Source organism: Coregonus lavaretus (genome assembly GCF_964263955.1).
Source record: "Coregonus lavaretus genome assembly, chromosome: 11".
In the NCBI taxonomy this organism is placed as follows: domain Eukaryota; kingdom Metazoa; phylum Chordata; class Actinopteri; order Salmoniformes; family Salmonidae; genus Coregonus; species Coregonus lavaretus.
The window spans coordinates 48,574,466-48,592,017 of NC_139998.1; the positions used below are offsets into that span (position 1 = coordinate 48,574,466).

General features: G+C 43.2%; 1 protein-coding gene across 6 annotated transcripts in view; it reads left to right on the forward strand.

Moving 5' to 3' along the window:
* LOC311137443 (polypyrimidine tract-binding protein 1-like) overlaps positions 1-16,430 on the forward strand; it is a 36,003-nt gene extending 19,573 nt beyond the window's left edge. For 3 of the 6 annotated variants that reach the window (XM_084171941.1, XM_084171942.1, XM_084171946.1), the window contains 13 exons: positions 544-607; positions 727-899; positions 1,157-1,303; positions 2,413-2,562; positions 2,657-2,767; positions 2,947-3,136; positions 4,510-4,590; positions 4,871-5,025; positions 6,956-6,989; positions 11,229-11,321; positions 11,537-11,753; positions 11,927-12,004; positions 12,169-16,430. In XM_084171941.1, the coding sequence (XP_084028067.1) occupies positions 544-607; positions 727-899; positions 1,157-1,303; positions 2,413-2,562; positions 2,657-2,767; positions 2,947-3,136; positions 4,510-4,590; positions 4,871-5,025; positions 6,956-6,989; positions 11,229-11,321; positions 11,537-11,753; positions 11,927-12,004; positions 12,169-12,301 (1,626 nt within the window). In that variant the 3' untranslated portion in view covers positions 12,302-16,430. The remainder of the gene's footprint in view (positions 1-543; positions 608-726; positions 900-1,156; positions 1,304-2,412; positions 2,563-2,656; positions 2,768-2,946; positions 3,137-4,509; positions 4,591-4,870; positions 5,026-6,955; positions 6,990-11,228; positions 11,322-11,536; positions 11,754-11,926; positions 12,005-12,168) is intronic. The other 3 variants (XM_084171944.1, XM_084171943.1, XM_084171945.1) reach the window with 3 other exon arrangements.
* Positions 16,431-17,552: the final 1,122 nt, after the last annotated feature.

The window sequence follows — 17,552 nt, forward strand, 5'->3', positions numbered from 1 at the left end:
GCATTCCTTTCTGCTTTTGTCTGCGAATGTCGTTGGGACGTTGGCCTCACCATTTGGTCATCTACTTGTAGCTCAGGGGTGGTCCTAGAACATTTCCTGTTAGCTAAGCAGCTGACCCTTTCCTGTTTTCCTGTTCCCATTGTCACAAGGCGATGCCTGCTGGCCCGTGTTTGACTCAATGGGTCACCCGGTACCTTCGTACAGGCCCACAGGAAAGGCTGTTGAATGACTACTAGGCTGTGACAATGACGACCTGTGACTGGGTCAACCTGTGCCATTGTCAATATCTGTCTCCCCATTGTTTTGCAAGGTCAAAGTGGCTGGTTTACTTAACCCAAGTGGCTATTGTTACAAGTTTATTTTGTGTTGCCAATGTATACGAGACAAGTTGTTACTCCATTTTCCATTTGAAAATCATAGGCCATACATGGGAGAATGTGCTTTTCAATTATTGTTCATGTAATTTTATTTTGTATTTTAAAAATTCATGCCGGTGGTGTGATTCTGCATTGGTCTCAACATCATGTCCTTTACCCTTTGCAGAGAGGATCAGACGAGCTTTTCTCCTGCGTCTCAAACGGACCCTATATAATGACCAGCGCAGCAGGTTAGTGTTGAAACCTCCATTTTGTTTTAATATCAAAGAAATAAACAAACTTTTTAAATCTATTTCAGCTGCATCTCCAAAAGGGCGTACATCCAAACTGCTCTCCATTTCTTCCACAGCCAATGGCAATGACAGCAAGAAGTTCAAAGGTGACATAAGGAGCCCGGGCATCCCGTCGCGTGTCATCCACATGCGCAAGCTCCCCAATGACATCAACGAGGCTGAGGTCATCTCCCTGGGCCTGTCCTTTGGTAAAGTCACCAACCTGCTCATGCTCAAAGGAAAGAACCAGGTAAGTGTTCTCACATGCGTTTCTATTCCAGAACTAGCACACCTGATTCAAGCCCAGGGGCTAGAGCAAAAGTGTGAAATGTCTGGGGGGTCCCCGAGAAGAGGTTTGAGAACCACTGGCTCATTAGTAGTAGTATGAATCATAGTTGTAACTACTTAATGCACTAGTAGTAACCAAGTGTTATCCAGAGCGGAACATAAACATGTAGTAGTGCTGATCAGAAATGTTATTCTTATGGCATTCTCCTGTGTGTCCAGGCCTTCATAGAGATGAACACGGAGGACGCGGCCCAGGCCATGGTCAGCTACTACTCCTCTGTGACGCCAGTCATCCGCAATCACCCCATCTTCCTGCAGTACTCCAACCACCAGGAGCTCAAGACTGACAACTCCCCCAACCAAGTGGTGAGTCACGTTACTGTAGTGTACATCCTTGTCAACTGTTCACAACCCTTTTATCTGCTCAGGCGTACTCTTCTGAAAGGCTGTAAGAGAAGTTGTAGGCCTACATATGGACTCTACTCAAAGACTCTTCATTCAGGTTTTTTTTTTTTGTAGGAAGCTCTGAGCAAAGAGTGTTTGATGCTTAGAGCCAACATGAAATGGGTTTCCTCGACAGTGGACTAGTTTGCTGTGGTTTTTCTTTAGAGGTATTTTGAACCGGCCATGAAAGCTATGGGCTCTAGTTCGCCCCTCTTTCCTGTATTGCTGGGTCAGAATGACTCATTTTGGAAATGGTCTGTTCTTGCCAGGGCTTGTGTGGTTGCACAAGCAAACCACCTGTCTACTTGTCAGCATCATAGCTGACTTCAGCCAATCAGAATTAACAGATTTTCCATGTTGGCGAAAATGGAGCTGTCGGCATTCGACTGGTAATTTTGTTAAACTTCTACCTCCTTTTGCAGTGTTTCACAAGCTTAAAGGCTTGTTTACCTTTCCCTGCATATCTTGTGGTTGAGTGTGGTGTGTATCATGCACACTCCCCTATTCTAAACACCGTTTCCTGGGAGACTGCATGCCAATGGCGACCAATGGAAGCCACAGCTTTGCTCTCTCTGCTCCCCCTCAAATGACTCATCACTTAGTCTTATCTGCTCATTGGCTAATACAGTGAACATAAACACTGCTGCTGCATTCCAAGATGTTTGTGTTTTCTCCATGGAGTGTTTTTCTTCCCACCAGGTGTATTACACTCACAAATGGGCCCCAGAGTTTCAACTGATGTGTGTACAAACATGTCATTTTTTTACTCCCCCAAAAAGTTTTTTACAGCCATTTCTCTCGTAAATGTCGAGCAACTAGGAACTTGGCCTATATTGCTAACCTGAGTTTATTCAGTGAGGTGAAACGTAAAGAACTTAGCTTATTTAAATGTTTTGTGTAGAACACAGATGACTATCTTTGGGAGTCATGTCAGCTCTACTCGTTACATTTCTACCTGAACTTTCATGTGGAATTCCACTTGGTTCTCACCTCTTCCGCTGAACCACCCTCCTCTCTTCCCCTCCCAACAGAGAGCCCAGGCGGCACTGCAGGCGGTGCAGACGGGGGGCATGCCCATGGCAGGGGTGGACGCCTCGGCCGGCATGGGCGGGGCCAGCCCCGTGCTGCGTGTCATAGTGGAGAACCTCTTCTACCCCGTCACCCTGGACGTGCTGCATCAGGTAACACACACAGTCTTATAACACATTTCACTACATGTATGAATGTATAGGTCTAAGTTTGTATTCCCCCTGACCATGCCGTCGTCGCACGCAGATTTTCTCCAAGTTCGGCACGGTGCTGAAGATCATCACTTTTACCAAAAACAACCAGTTCCAGGCCCTGCTGCAGTACTCTGACGGCCTGACCGCTCAGCACACTAAACTTGTGAGTGGCGCCCTCTACCTGTCACACTAATACACAGCACTTCATTGTATTTTTAGATCCTAACTTGAATGTGTTTAAATGTATAGAGTATGGGGGAAAGGAATAGGAATGTGCAAATCGTTGATATTTGGACACATTTATGCATATTTTAATGTTGAAACTGTTGCCCTGTGATGAAGTCTTTAGACGGGCAGAACATCTACAACGCCTGCTGCACCCTCCGCATCAACTTCTCCAAGCTGGCCAGCCTGAACGTGAAGTACAACAACGACAAGAGCCGGGACTACACGCGTCCCGACCTGCCCACGGGGGACAGCCATCCCTCAATCGACCACCAGGCTATGGCTGCAGCCTTCGGTGAGTACTATGGTAAATATGTTTTAAAATACTTCCATCCTTCCTCGCTTCTCAATTAGACACTACTGGACAGGTGGGGAGCTACACTACATCTCATTCCAAAATCATGGGCATTAATATGGAGTTGGTCCCCCCTTTGCTGCTATAACAGCCTCCACTCTTCTGGGAAGGCTTTCCACTAGATGTTGGAACATTGCTGCAGGGACTTGCTTCCATTCAGCCACAAGCGCATTAGTGAGGTAGGGCACTGATGTTGGGCAATTAGGCCTGGCTCGCAGTCGGTGTTCCAATTCATCCCAAAGGTGTTCAATGGGGTTGAGGTCAGGGCTCTGTGCAAGCCAGTCAAGTTCTTCCACACCGATCTCGACAAACCATTTCTGTATGGACCTCGCTTTGTGCACGGGGCATTGTCATGCTGAAACAGGAAAGGGACTTCCCCAAACTGTTGCCACAAGGTTGGAGGCACAGAATAATCTAGAATGTCATTGTATGCTGTAGCGTTAAGAATTCCCTTTACTGGAACTAAGGGGTCTAGCCCCAACCATGAAAAACAGCCCCAGACCATTATTCCTCCTCCACCAAACTTTATAGTTGGCACTATGCATTGGGGCAGGTAGCATTCTCCTGGCATCCGCCAAACCCAGATTCGTCCGTCGAACTGCCAGATGGTGAGGCGTAATTCATCACTCCAGAGAACGCATTTCCACTGCTCCAGAGTCCAATGGCGGCGAGCTTTACACCACTCCAGCCAACGTTTGGCCTTGCGCATGGTGATCTTAGGCGTGTGTGCGGCTGCTCGGCCATGGAAACCCATTTCATGAAGCTCCAGACAAACAGTTATTGTGCTGACGTTGCTTCTGGAGGAAGTTTGGAGCTTGAGTGTTGCAACTGAGGACAGATGATTTTTACGGGCTACGCGCTTCATCACTTGGCGTTCCTGTTCTGTGAATTTGTGTGGCCTACCACTTCATGGCTGTACTGTTGCTCCTAGATGATTCCACGTCACAATAACAGCACTTACAGTTGACCGGGGCAGCTCTAACATGGCAGAAATATTACGAACTGACTTGTTGGAAAGCTGCCATCCTATGACGGTGCCACATTGAAAGTCACTGAGCTCTTCAGGAAGGCCATTCTACTGACAATGTTTGTCTATGGAGATTGCATGGCTGTGAGCTCAACTTTAAATACCTGTCAGCAACGGATGTGGCTGAAATAGCCGAATCATCTACTAATTTGAAGGGGTGTCCACATACTTTTGTGTGTATATATGGCTGAACCTGTCCGATAATTTTCAACATTTTCATATTTGTATAATTTTATATTAAATTTATAAATTCAACCAATCGATTAACACTCCTCTGTATCCACATGTTTTTCTCCAGGTCCTCCCGGGATTATCTCGGCCAACCCATATGCGGGAGCTCACGCCTTCCCCCCAGCCTTCACCATTCAGCAAGCTGCAGGTTAGTCGGCTCCTCCTCTGTGACGCTCACCTTGCTCCTGACCAACATTGATGGATTGTACTTAGACTTTTTCACTAGCGCTTTACATTTAAAGGGGTAAACTGGCCTCATCCACTACCATTGAGTGGCTACACTACGACTACTTTGATACTTTTGCAGACCTTGACCTATGAGCAGATTAGCAGTCAAGTGCTGGGTGGCTTCCTGTACAGCTGTTTATCAACCCATTTCAGAGCTTGTGCACTGATTGTTATCCCGCTCCGTTTGCTTCCCTCCGCAGGCCTGACGATGCAGGGGGTTCCAGGAGGCTTGGCCCAACTGACCATGCCTGGGGCTGCAGTCAGAATGGGCTTCCACCAACTCACCAGTGGCCACTGTGTCCTGCTGCTCAGTAACCTCAACCCAGAGGTTAGTCCTGCCTTGCCTCCCTCCCAGGTGAACGGAGTCTCCAGCTGTGAAGCTTCTCTATAGACGTGGGTTTCCTTCCTATTTCCTACCATGCTCCCCAAAGTGTGTACTTGGTCACTCCTCCCTCATGCGTTTTTAAAAGAAGTTGATTGTCATAATCCTGGGCTACTCTACACCATATTGTAGAGTATCCCATTGTCCCACCAGTTCATTTTTTTTTAAATCCATGCGAGGAAGTGAGTGAGTGCACACTTTGGGGAAAAGGGTAGAGAATTGGACTGCAGCAAGTATTTGGAGAGCGCTGCTTCAGTGGGTCCACATGCCAAGTACATTGGGCTGTGTATTATATGCTGACACTCAGTGTAACAACATTTATGTTAATGTTCCACTTCTATTGAAAATGTTTACAGTTCAGCCCTCCCCCTTCTCTCTCACACACACACACACACACACACACACACACACACGCATTAAGTCATGCCTAGGTGATATGCAGTAGTATAGAGTTGGGGCGATATTACGATAGCATCTTCTATCGTCGATGGTGACAACCTCGTGATGTGACAGATGATGGTTTAGCCTATTTCAACTTGACTGGACCTCAACAGGAATGTAGGCCAGACAGAGCGGCTAATTCACCAAAGCAGCGCAAAAATGTTTCTCTGTCGGATGCCTGGGCATTTAGGCTATAGCCTAAACCTATTCATTTTTTTACATAACGGACACTTCTTAACTACCTTTTCTAGCTTATTACCCAAATACATATATTTTAGCCTACGAAGGTGTTGTCCCGAAGTTGTTGTGGCTCTCAAAAATAACAAGAATGAAAGTCTATAGCATAGGCTATTCTCAATGACAGCTTTATGAGAGAGAGAGAACAAACAACATTTATTTTTCTATTGTTTCATGAGGCAAATAAAGCAATTATGAAAACGGTAGACTGCTTCTATCCAGCCCATAATGTAGGCCTATAACCTAACTCGCTACGGTAAGACATTAACTGTTCTATCATATTTTGCTCTTCCACCAGAAAGGAATATTAGAAAATATTTAACATTTCCTGCGCTTGCATTCGATTTCGCGCTTTAGCCCAACTGTCGTTAAATAATTGGGGGGTGGCCAATGGGGACGATAGCATCGTATTTCAAAACTGTGTGAAATGTCTATTAATGTTCAATTTGTCAACATAATGTTACCAGTCCCTCTTCATCTACTAAATCATTCCCATAACCCATCACACTCATGTAGAGGCTTTTTAAAATCTGATTTAGAGACAATATTGCTTTTATCTTTAGCATGGCCTTCAGCTTAAGCCCAACCAATATTTCTACAATCATTAATTTAAAGAGCTTATCTGTTCATGTTAATACCAATGGTACACTTAAACTCAGACAGACTTATAGAATAAATATTGTCTCAGCCTCATGTGCAACATTCCTCCTAGTTTCATTGTAGGTTGAGTAATCTTTACATGATTTAAACCCTTTTTAAAGCACATTCTATACTGGATGGACCACTTCATATTTCTTTGTATATTGACCTTGTTTTTTTTACCTCATTTTTCTTGTTTCTCTCCCTCCCCATTCCCCCTCTCTCACCCTATTTTTTTGTTTTTGTTTTAACCTGGAAACCTTTTATTTATTTTTGTTGCCAAACTGACTGCACGCCCCATGTATCCCCCTCCCACCTTCTTTCTCTGAACCATTACACCACATCTTCAATACACACCACATGCATAAACGCATATAAACATATCCACTCATCTCTGTTCATATCATGTCACATAAACCACCTCCACCCCTTCTTCTCTCCTGTCCAATTTATTAACCCTCCTCATGATCCAACCCCCGTGGAACTGCCTCCGCTGTGGATGATATGTTGAACCTCCACTCTCCTGCCTCCGATCTTTTTCCTGTCCCTTCCTCCCTCCGCTGCCTTCCTCTGCTGTCTTATAAAGAGAGTTACGCCCCAATGCCTCTTTATTCTTTTCGGTATGTTGTCATTGGCACCTTTTTTTATTATTACTACTTGTTTGTTCTGTTCAGTTTATAAAAAAAATATTTCATAACAAGTTTGTTTCAAATGTTTTGAGTATCTAGTTTTGGTTTCATGAGTTTTGTGTGTTAGTTTTAGAAACTTGGTGAAAAGTTGCAGCATTTTCAGTGTTTGTGTCCACAGGCTTACAGTGAGGGACAAAAGTATTTGATCCCCTGCTGATTTTGTACGTTTGCCCACTGACAAAGAAATGATCAGTCTATAATTTTAATGGTAGGTTTATTTGAACAGTGAGAGACAGAATAACAACAACAAAAATTCCTGAAAAACGCATGTCAAAAATGTTATAAATTGATTTGCATTTTAATGAGGGAAATAAGTATTTGACCCCCTCTCAATCAAAAAGATTTCTGGCTCCCAGGTGTCTTTTATACAGGTAATGATCTGAGATTAGGAGCACACTCTTAAAGGGAGTGCTCCTAATCTCAGCTTGTTACCTGTATAAAAGACACCTGTCCACAGAAGCAATCAATCAATCAGATTCCAAACTCTCCACCATGGCCAAGACCAAAGAGCTCTCCAAGGATGTCAGGGACAAGATTGTAGACCTACACAAGGCTGGAATGTGCTACAAGACCATCGCCAAGCAGCTTGGTGAGAAGGTGACAACAGTTGGTGCGATTATTCGCAAATGGAAGAAACAATAAATAACTGTCAATCTCCCTCGGCCTGGGGCTCCATGCAAGATCTCACCTCGTGGAGTTGCAATGATCATGAGAACGTGAGGAATCAGCCCAGAACTACACGGGAGGATCTTGTCAATGATCTCAAGGCAGCTGGGACCATAGTCACCAAGAAAACAATTGGTAACACACTACGCCGTGAAGGACTGAAATCCTGCAGCGCCCGCAAGGTCCCCCTGCTCAAGAAAGCACGTATACAGGCTCGTCTGAAGTTTGCCAATGAACATCTGAATGACTCAGAGGAGAACTGGGTGAAAGTGTTGTGGTCAGATGAGACCAAAATCGAGCTCTTTGGCATCAACTCAACTCACCGTGTTTGGAGGAGGAGGAATGCTGCCTATGACCCCAAGAACACCATCCCCACTGTCAAACATGGAGGTGGAAACATTATGCTTTGGGGGTGTTTTTCTGCTAAGGGGACAGGACAACTTCACCGTAGGTCAAAGGGACGATGGCGGCGCCATGTACAGTCAAATCTTGGGTGAGAACCTCCTTCCCTCAGCCAGGGCATTGAAAATTGGTCGTGGATGGGTATTCCAGCATGACAATGACCCAAAACACACGGCCAAGGCAACAAAGGAGTGGCTCAAGAATAATCACATTAAGGTCCTGGATTGGCCTAGCCAGTCTCCAGATCTTAATCCCATAGAAAATCTGTGGAGGGAGCTGAAGGTTCGAGTTGCCAAACGTCAGCCTCGAAACCTTAATGACTTGGAGAAGATCTGCAAAGAGGAGTGGGACAAAATCCCTCCTGAGATGTGTGCAAACCTTGTGGCCAACTACAAGAAACGTCTGACCTCTGTGATTGCCAACAAGGATTTTGCCACCAAGTACTAAGTCATGTTTTGCAGAGGGGTCAAATACTTATTTCCCCCAATTTATAACATTTTTGACGTGTTTTTCTGGATTTTGTTGTTGTTATTCTGTCTCTCACTATATAGACTGATCATGGCTTTGTCAGTGGGCAAACGTACAAAATCAGCAGGGGATCAAATACTTTTTCCCCCTCACTGTATATAGATATTTCTGACTAGTGTCTTTTAATACTATCGACCAATTTCATGACCTGAAAACCAATGAATATACAGTGGGGGAAAAAAGTATTTAGTCAGCCACCAATTGTGCAAGTTCTCCCACTTAAAAAGATGAGAGGCCTGTAATTTTCATCATAGGTACACGTCAACTATGACAGACAAAATTAGAAAAAAAAATCCAGAAAATCACATTGTAGGATTTTTTATGAATTTATTTGCAAATTATGGTGGAAAATAAGTATTTGGTCACCTACAAACAAGCAAGATTTATGGCTCTCACAGACCTGTAACTTCTTCTTTAAGAGGCTCCTCTGTCCTCCACTCGTTACCTGTATTAATGGCACCTGTTTGAACTTGTTATCAGTTTAAAAGACACCTGTCCACAACCTCAAACAGTCACACTCCAAACTCCACTATGGCCAAGACCAAAGAGCTGTCAAAGGACACCAGAAACAAAATTGTAGACATGCACCAGGCTGGGAAGACTGAATCTGCAATAGGTAAGCAGCTTGGTTTGAAGAAATCAACTGGGAGCAATTATTAGGAAATGGAAGACATACAAGACCACTGATAATCTCCCTCGATCTGGGGCTCCACGCAAGATCTCACCCCGTGGGGTCAAAATGATCACAAGAACGGTGAGCAAAAATCCCAGAACCACACGGGGGGACCTAGTGAATGACCTGCAGAGAGCTGGGACCAAAGTAACAAAGCCTACCATCAGTAACACACTACGCCGCCAGGGACTCAAATCCTGCAGTTCCAGACGTGTCCCCCTGCTTAAGCCAGTACATGTCCAGGCCCGTCTGAAGTTTGCTAGAGTGCATTTGGATGATCCAGAAGAGGATTGGGAGAATGTAATATGGTCAGATGAAACAAAATAAAATTTGTAAAAACTCAACTCGTCGTGTTTGGAGGACAAAGAATGCTGAGTTGCATCCAAAGAACACCATACCTACTGTGAAGCATGGGGGTGGAAACATCATGCTTTGGGGCTGTTTTTCTGCAAAGGGACCAGGACGACTGATCCGTGTAAAGGAAAGAATGAATGGGGCCATGTATCGTGAGATTTTGAGTGAAACCCTCCTTCCATCAGCAAGGGCATTGAAGATGAAACGTGGCTGGGTCTTTCAGCATGACAATGATCCCAAACACACCGCCCGGGCAACGAAGGAGTGGCTTCGTAAGAAGCATTTCAAGGTCCTGGAGTGGCCTAGCCAGTCTCCAGATCTCAACCCTATAGAACATCTTTGGAGGGAGTTGAAAGTCCGTGTTGCCCAGCGACAGCCCCAAAACATCACTGCTCTAGAGGAGATCTGCATGGAGGAATGGGCCAAAATACCAGCAACAGTGTGTGAAAACCTTGTGAAGACTTACAGAAAACGTTTGACCTGTGTCATTGCCAACAAAGGGTATATAACAAAGTATTGAGGAACTTTTGTTATTGACCAAATACTTATTTTCCACCATAATTTGCAAATAAATTCATTAAAAATCCTACAATGTGATTTTCTAGATTTTATTTTTCTCATTTTGTCTGTCATAGTTGACGTGTACCTATGATGAAAATTACAGGCCTCTCTCATCTTTTTAAGTGGGAGAACTTGCACAATTGGTGGCTGACTAAATACTTTTTCCCCCCACTGTATATATGTTTTTATCCGAGTTTACTATTCCCTTAACCATAGTGGAAATTACAAGACTGCACGTTGTTCATTTGAATTGATAAGAATATCTTGTGAGATGCTGTAACTTCCATCAGATGTTATTATTTGTCTGTTCAGTCATAGTTTTTATGGTAAATTTGCATGCTGGATTTTTTCATTTTGCATGCCCTTTTATGAACGCTGTATCAATTGCTTTTGGTTAATGGTCAAGACTCCCATTATTTGTGCAGAGTACATATGGCCAATTTTGCATTCCTTATTAAGCGTCTTCAATGTTATTTACCAATTCATCAGGAGGGGTCACTTTGTAGATGCACAAGTCATTTCCTCCTTGATAAACTACATAAAACCCTAATTTTCCCTTATTCCGTCCAAGTGTAGCTACATTTTGCAGTTCCACCACCTTTCTCTTTGAGAATTTATTTAAACCGATGTACAAATGGTAGCCTACACTTTGATTTAAAAAAAATATATATGGACAATTCTGGTATAGTAAAGTCAAGCATGCTGTACCTCTGAGTAATTTACCAATTCCCACTAGTGACCATGATGCAACATTCCAATGATCAGTGGCTTCAGTCGCTCATGTTAGAATGAATTTCACCCCCTTCTCATTTGACTAAATGGAGGAGCATCTTGATTGTGAACTGAAGTTATTCATATACACAAGCTTCCCCATGGGGCCCAGATGGGTGTTAACCAAATGTTAAAGGTGCCCAAAGACATGGTTTTATTGGTTTCAAACAGTTGTGTCCCCCCCGTCCCCCGTCCCCCCCCCAATCTTTGTGAAGGTGTATATGGTGATGTAATGAGAGTGAAGATCCTGTTCAACAAGAAGGAGAACGCTCTGATCCAGATGTCTGATGGGACTCAGGCGCAGCTAGGTAAGGCCCGCTAAACTTTCCTGGAAAGGAATAATCCAGGAAAAGTAGCGCCAAACGAATCCATATGTAGGGAGCGATGTGCATCTGGAAATTATGCTAATGGTAATAATAAGGTTTTCTAGATGTCCGCTTTAGCGATTGAAATTTGCCAGCGTGTTGAGTACACCCATACACTGATTAGAAGACTCACACTGCTTAACCTCTGCTTCCAACAGCAATGAGCCACCTGAATGGCCAGAGACTCCACGGGACAGCGCTGCGAATCACCCTGTCCAAACACACCAACGTTCAGCTGCCCCGCGAGGGCCACGAGGACCAGGGCCTGACCAAGGACTACAGCAACTCCCCCCTGCACCGCTTCAAGAAGCCCGGCTCCAAGAACTACTCCAACATATTCCCTCCCTCAGCCACCCTGCACCTCTCAAACATCCCGTAAGTAGACCGGAGGTGTTTCTGCTGGAATGAGCCCACTGATGCGTTCGATAGCTGCTAGTCCTCAGGTACCACTTTCATGGTATGGAAAAACTCAGCCAATTGCCACGGTATGTATTGGTGAACTACTGCTAAAGTCTTCTCTAGTTTTAAAATTGTGTCTTTCTTTTTAGTCCCTCTGTGGTTGAGGACGACCTTAAGATGCTGTTTGCGAGCTCTGGTGCAATGGTCAACGCCTTCAAGTTCTTCCAGTAAGTTATCTTTTCCCCTTTTCTAAAACCCAGCTATGTTTAGTATTTTTGTTAAAATCGTTATTCTTTTCTATCTGGTTGTGTGGGTGATGTTGCATATCGGACTGTATATCGAATGTTTAAGAAAGGCTGCGTATCTGACAGTGTTGGTGCATTGTTTTTAGGAAAGACCGCAAGATGGCCTTGGTCCAGATGGACTCAGTAGAGGAGGCCATTGAGTCCCTCATCAAGTTCCACAATCACGACCTGGGCGAGAACCACCACCTGAGGGTGTCCTTCTCCAAATCCACAATCTGAGGGGGGCAGCCCAAAACGCAACTGCTAACGGGCCGTAGCGAGTTGTGGGGAAGCGACTCTACAGTCATAATAGCCTCAACCACAGAATTCACTTCCATCATTCCTAGTATATTATATTTATATACGCAAAGCTAAACCATATGGAAAAGTAAAGTGCACACCCGATTTTCCTTTCCTTTTTTCTTTTTTTTTTTCTTTAAGTTTTCTATTATCTTGCCTTTTTGAGAGGTGAATGAATCTCTCTCTCTCTCGCTTTCTCTCTCTCTCTCCCCCTCTGTCTCTGTGCACAGACAGAAGTAGTTTACACTTGCCTTTCTGAGTCTGACTAAAGACACTCACCTAGCCTAAACTTGGAACTAAAGTTCCATTTGCCCTTAGGGTCCAGCACCACTAGGCTCTGAGGTACTTCTGTGATGCCTCATGGCCTCTGTGCCTTACTCCAGAAGTCTTACATCCTTCAATTTGATATTTTTGGCATTTTACTAGATAATTTTGTTTTGGCTATCTTCTCCAATTCTTTGTTTGCAAAGACCAGGTTTACAGCTGATATGGGTTTACCGTTTTGTATGAAATGTATTACAAGATTGTCCATTCCTTTTTTCCCATGTATCATGAAGGTATACTTTTTTTGTCTTATTTTAAAGTGCCCTCTTGTTTTAAAAGTAAGTTGAGCTAGCTAGTTGCAAGATTCAATCCACAATGCTGTGTGTATATGTATGTATGTTTGTGTATGTATATATGTATGTATATTTGTGTGTGTGTGTGTGTGTGTGTGTATATATATGTGTATGTATATACGTATGTGTGTATATATATGTGTGTGTATGTACCAGTCAAATGTTTGGACACACCTACTCATTCATTTCTTTATTTTTACTATTTTCTACATTGTAGAATAATAGTGAAGATATCAAAACTATGAAATAACACATATGGAATCTTGTAGTAGCCACCCTTTGCCTTGATGACAGCTTTGCACATTCTTGGCATTCTCTCAACCAGCTTCACCTGGAATGCTTTTCCAACAGCCTTGAAGGAGTTCCCACATATGCTGAGCACTTGTTCGCTACTTTTCCTATACTCTGCCGTCCGACTCATCCCAAACCATCTCAATTGGGTTGAGGTCGGGGGATTGTGGAGGCCAGGTCATCTGATGCAGCACTCCATCACTCTCCTTCTTGGTAAAATAGCCCTTACACAGCCTGAAGGTGTGTTGGGTCATTGTCCTGTTGAAAAACAAATGATAGTCCCACTAAGCCCAAATCAGATGGGATGGCGTATCGCTGCAGAATGCTGTGGTAGCCATGCTGGTTAAGGGTGCCTTGAATTCTAAATAAATCACAGACAGTGTCACCAGCAAAGCACCCCCACACCATAACACCACCTCCATGCTTTACGGTGGGAAATGTACATTCGGAAATCATCCGTTCACCCACACCGCATCCCAAAAATCTCAAATTTTGTCTCCAGACCAAAGGACAAATTTCCACCGGTCTAATGTCTATTGCTTGTGTTTCTTGGCCCAAGCAGGTCTCTTCTTCTTATTGGTGTCATTTAGTAGTGGTTTCTTTGCAACAATTCGACCATGAAGGCCTGATTCACACAGTCCCCTCTGAACAGTTGATGTTGAGATGAACTCTGTGAAGCATTTATTTGGGCTGCAATTTCTGAGGCTGGTAACTAATTAACTTATCCTCTGCAGTAGAGGTAACTCTGGGTCTTCCATTCCTGTGGTGGTCCTCATGAGAACCAGTTTCATCATAGCACTTTATGTTTTTTGCAACTGCACTTGAAGAAACTTTCAAAGTTCTTGAAATGTTCCGTATTGACTGACCTTCATGTCTTAAAGTAATGATGGACTGTCGTTTTCTCTTTGCTTATTTGAGCTGTTCTTGCCATAATATGGACTTGGTCTTTTACCAAATAGGACTATCTTCTGTATATCCACCCTACCATGTCACAATACAACTAATTGGCTCAAACGCATTAAAAAAGAAAAAAATTCCTAAATTAACTTTTAAGAAGGCATACCTGTTAATTGAAATGCATTCCAGGTGACTACCTCATGAAGCTGGTTGAGAGAATGCCAAGAGTGTGCAAAGCTGTCATCAAGGCAAAGGGTGGCTATTTGAAGAATCTCAAATATAAAATATATTTTGATTTGTTTAACACTTTTTTGGTTACTACATGATTCCATGTGTTATTTCATAGTTTTGATGTCTTCTATTATTCTTCAATGTAAAAAATAGTAAATATAAAGAAAAACCCTTGAATGAGTAGGTGTCCAAACTTTTGACTGGTATTGTGTGTGTGATTTATATTCCTAGTCTTGTTTAATGTATCTCTAGATGTAGGTGGTTTTGCATTTTATGAAATGTATGCAATCATTTTTGTACAAATCCAATATTGTCCACAATTTTTATTCCAATATACTGTTGGTTGTAGCTGATAGGTCTTGGTCAGTGGTTGCCTTAACCACTGTGCCTTTGCAAAAGGTCTATTGACTGAGCTTTCCTGATAAGTGTGGCTTACAATGTGCTGTCTTGTGTTTGTTTATGATTTTTTTGTCAATTGCTTGTCTCCCTCTGTTGCACTGGCCGTCAATTTAGTATATTTATACAACTTCTGTCATACACTACAGCTCAAAACCAAATAAGGCCTTTTTGCAAGTTTATTGTAGCTAACCAGTAGAGACGCACCGCTTTATTCATAGTTCACTACCACAGTGTGGTAGTCTGCCCGCACATTGTAGCTAATTTACACGGCTATTTCGAATCTCGTACATATGCAGACTATTTGCGACTCTGCTGCTGTGATCTATGAATTAAACTTAAGAATTGGAAGCTTCTCAGTTAGTTTAATGGCAAGATGAAAGATGGTCATATCATTTACAAGTGTGCTCTTAAGAAATTAGTGAATATAGACTGTCACTCGTCTTAAGTGTTCACAAAGGACTTCTCACGAGGTGTTAGTAGCCTTTATTTTACAGGGCTGTGACTTACTTCATTCCGTCATTGCTAAAAGCAGCTAACGGCTATACAGCACCCACTCTGTCAAGGTAGTCGGCAGGGAGCTTAGTGGGTAAGAGCGTTGTGCCAGTAACCGAAAGGTTGCTGGTTCTAATCCCCGAGCCGACTGGGTGAAAAATCTGTCGACGTGCCCTTAAGCCAGGTACTTAACCCTAATTGCTCCTGTAAATCCTTCTGGATAAGAGCGTCTGCAAATGACTAAAATGTAGTCTAGGGACTGGACTCGTCTGTACAACTTGCAGCTTAAATTAAGATCCATTTAGCTATTTTAGACAAGTGCCTGTCAAACGTTTAAGCCTTTTTTTGTCTGTTTAGTTGTAATGAACGTATATGTCGTTTCTGGCTTACAAGCCTGAGGGCTTGTAGGAAATGCACACATCAGGCATAACTCTAAACGTCTGCAGTGATGCTAGACGCTGGCTACATTGAAGGTGGACACGCTGTTGTAGACCACTTTCACAATTAGTTGTGCATCAACTCCCCAGTCGCTTTCCCTATGTTGACCTGGTGCAAAAGCTATAATAGAATTTCAGGTTCACAGTGCTCAGCCGCTTTGTTAAATCACTTGAGTTTTCATGGACTCCAACAATGTAGAAGAATCACAATTTCTAGACAACTGAACCTGACTTAAGGATAAGTGACACTTGCTTCTAAATCAGTATGTAGCGTGTGTTGACAATAAAGGCCTTTACATGCTTTGTTAACCCCAGGCCATGGCGGGAGTGGATTTACCAATTATGCAAAATTGCAAAGCATTTAAAATCATTACAACCTCAATCACTGAAGATGGCAGGTTTCTTCCAGGGAGGTAATGTTAATTGTCAGGGGGTTGGGATGAAAAGCTGTGTATAATGGTTGGGTTTTTTTGTAACACAAAAAGTAGCTATTCAGAAGCAATATAGGTTTTATATCAATGAAACATGTCTATTTTGATTATAGCTTGGGACCATTCTTGAGCCTCTCAGTTAAACGTATTGTAGAAAAAAAAAAAAAAAATGTTTTCCAACTAAAATGTTTTGTCCCTTTGGTCATTGTGTAGTGTTCTGTATAGCTCATACTTTTCTGGTTCTTGTCCCTTCAATAAATATTTTCTCTGCTTTCTACTTGTCATTTCCTCTCGTTAGGTTCTGCTATTTTTGGATTTACCTCTCCTTGCACATCCAGTTACTTTCCTACGTTCTCCCGCAAAGCATTGGATCTATAAAGGCTGCTCCCATTGTTTCTGGGCTAAATACTAGCTTACTTGATTTTATTTTAACAGGGATTCCCATTGAGACCAAGGTCTTTTTTGCAAGGGAGCCCTGCATGATCATAATTTATAAAATTACAAACACAGAAGAATTGCATAGTTTCCTATTAAAGCTTATCTGTCCAAATTCTTATGAAAGAAGAACTGGACACGAGCAGAGCTATTGATTTGAAATGGTAAAACGTGCATAAAATACTTTTAGTATAGAGGCCAAGCATTTTTGTCCCTAACTACTTTTGGAATGCACTGTCTGTGGCATACATCAAAAGTTTGAGGGGGCACTGATGGTCAAATTCAGTAAATTCTGAGTAAATGTATTGTACTGCTAACGCTGAGAGCCAACTTCTTTATTAACAACTGCATTGTGAAGTGGCTTGTAGTTTTGTTTCATTTGGATTCTCTGCCTCTGACCCTATTACGGGGGCTGATTCACTGGCTTACTGGTGCTTTCCATGCTGTCCTTAGGAGGGGTTCATCACTTGAGTGGGTTGAGTTCCTGACGTGATCTTCCTGTCCGGTTTTTTCGCCCCCTTGGGCTTGTGCAGTGGAGGAGATCTTCGTGGGCTATACTCAGCCTTGTCTCAGGGTAGTAGGTTGGTGGTCTGTTGATATCCCTCTGGTGGTGTCGGACGGGGCCACAGTGTCTCCTGTGTTTTTCCTGACAGCCTGACCAGTGTGGCTGTAACTAGGGCCTTGAGATTTCCCTAGTCAGATTTATAACTATACACTTTTTTATATATTATTATACACTTTTTGGGGGGTGGGATTTCTCTGGTGAGCCTACGAAAACAATGTATTAGATGATAACCTAGCCCAAAGGTTAGAATGCTATTCATTGACTACAGCTCAGCATTCAACACCATAGTGCCCTCTAAGCTCATCACTAAGCTAAGGATCCTGGGACTAAACACCTCCCTCTGCAACTGGATCCTAGACTTCCTGACGGGCCGCCCCCAGGTGGTAAGGATAGGTA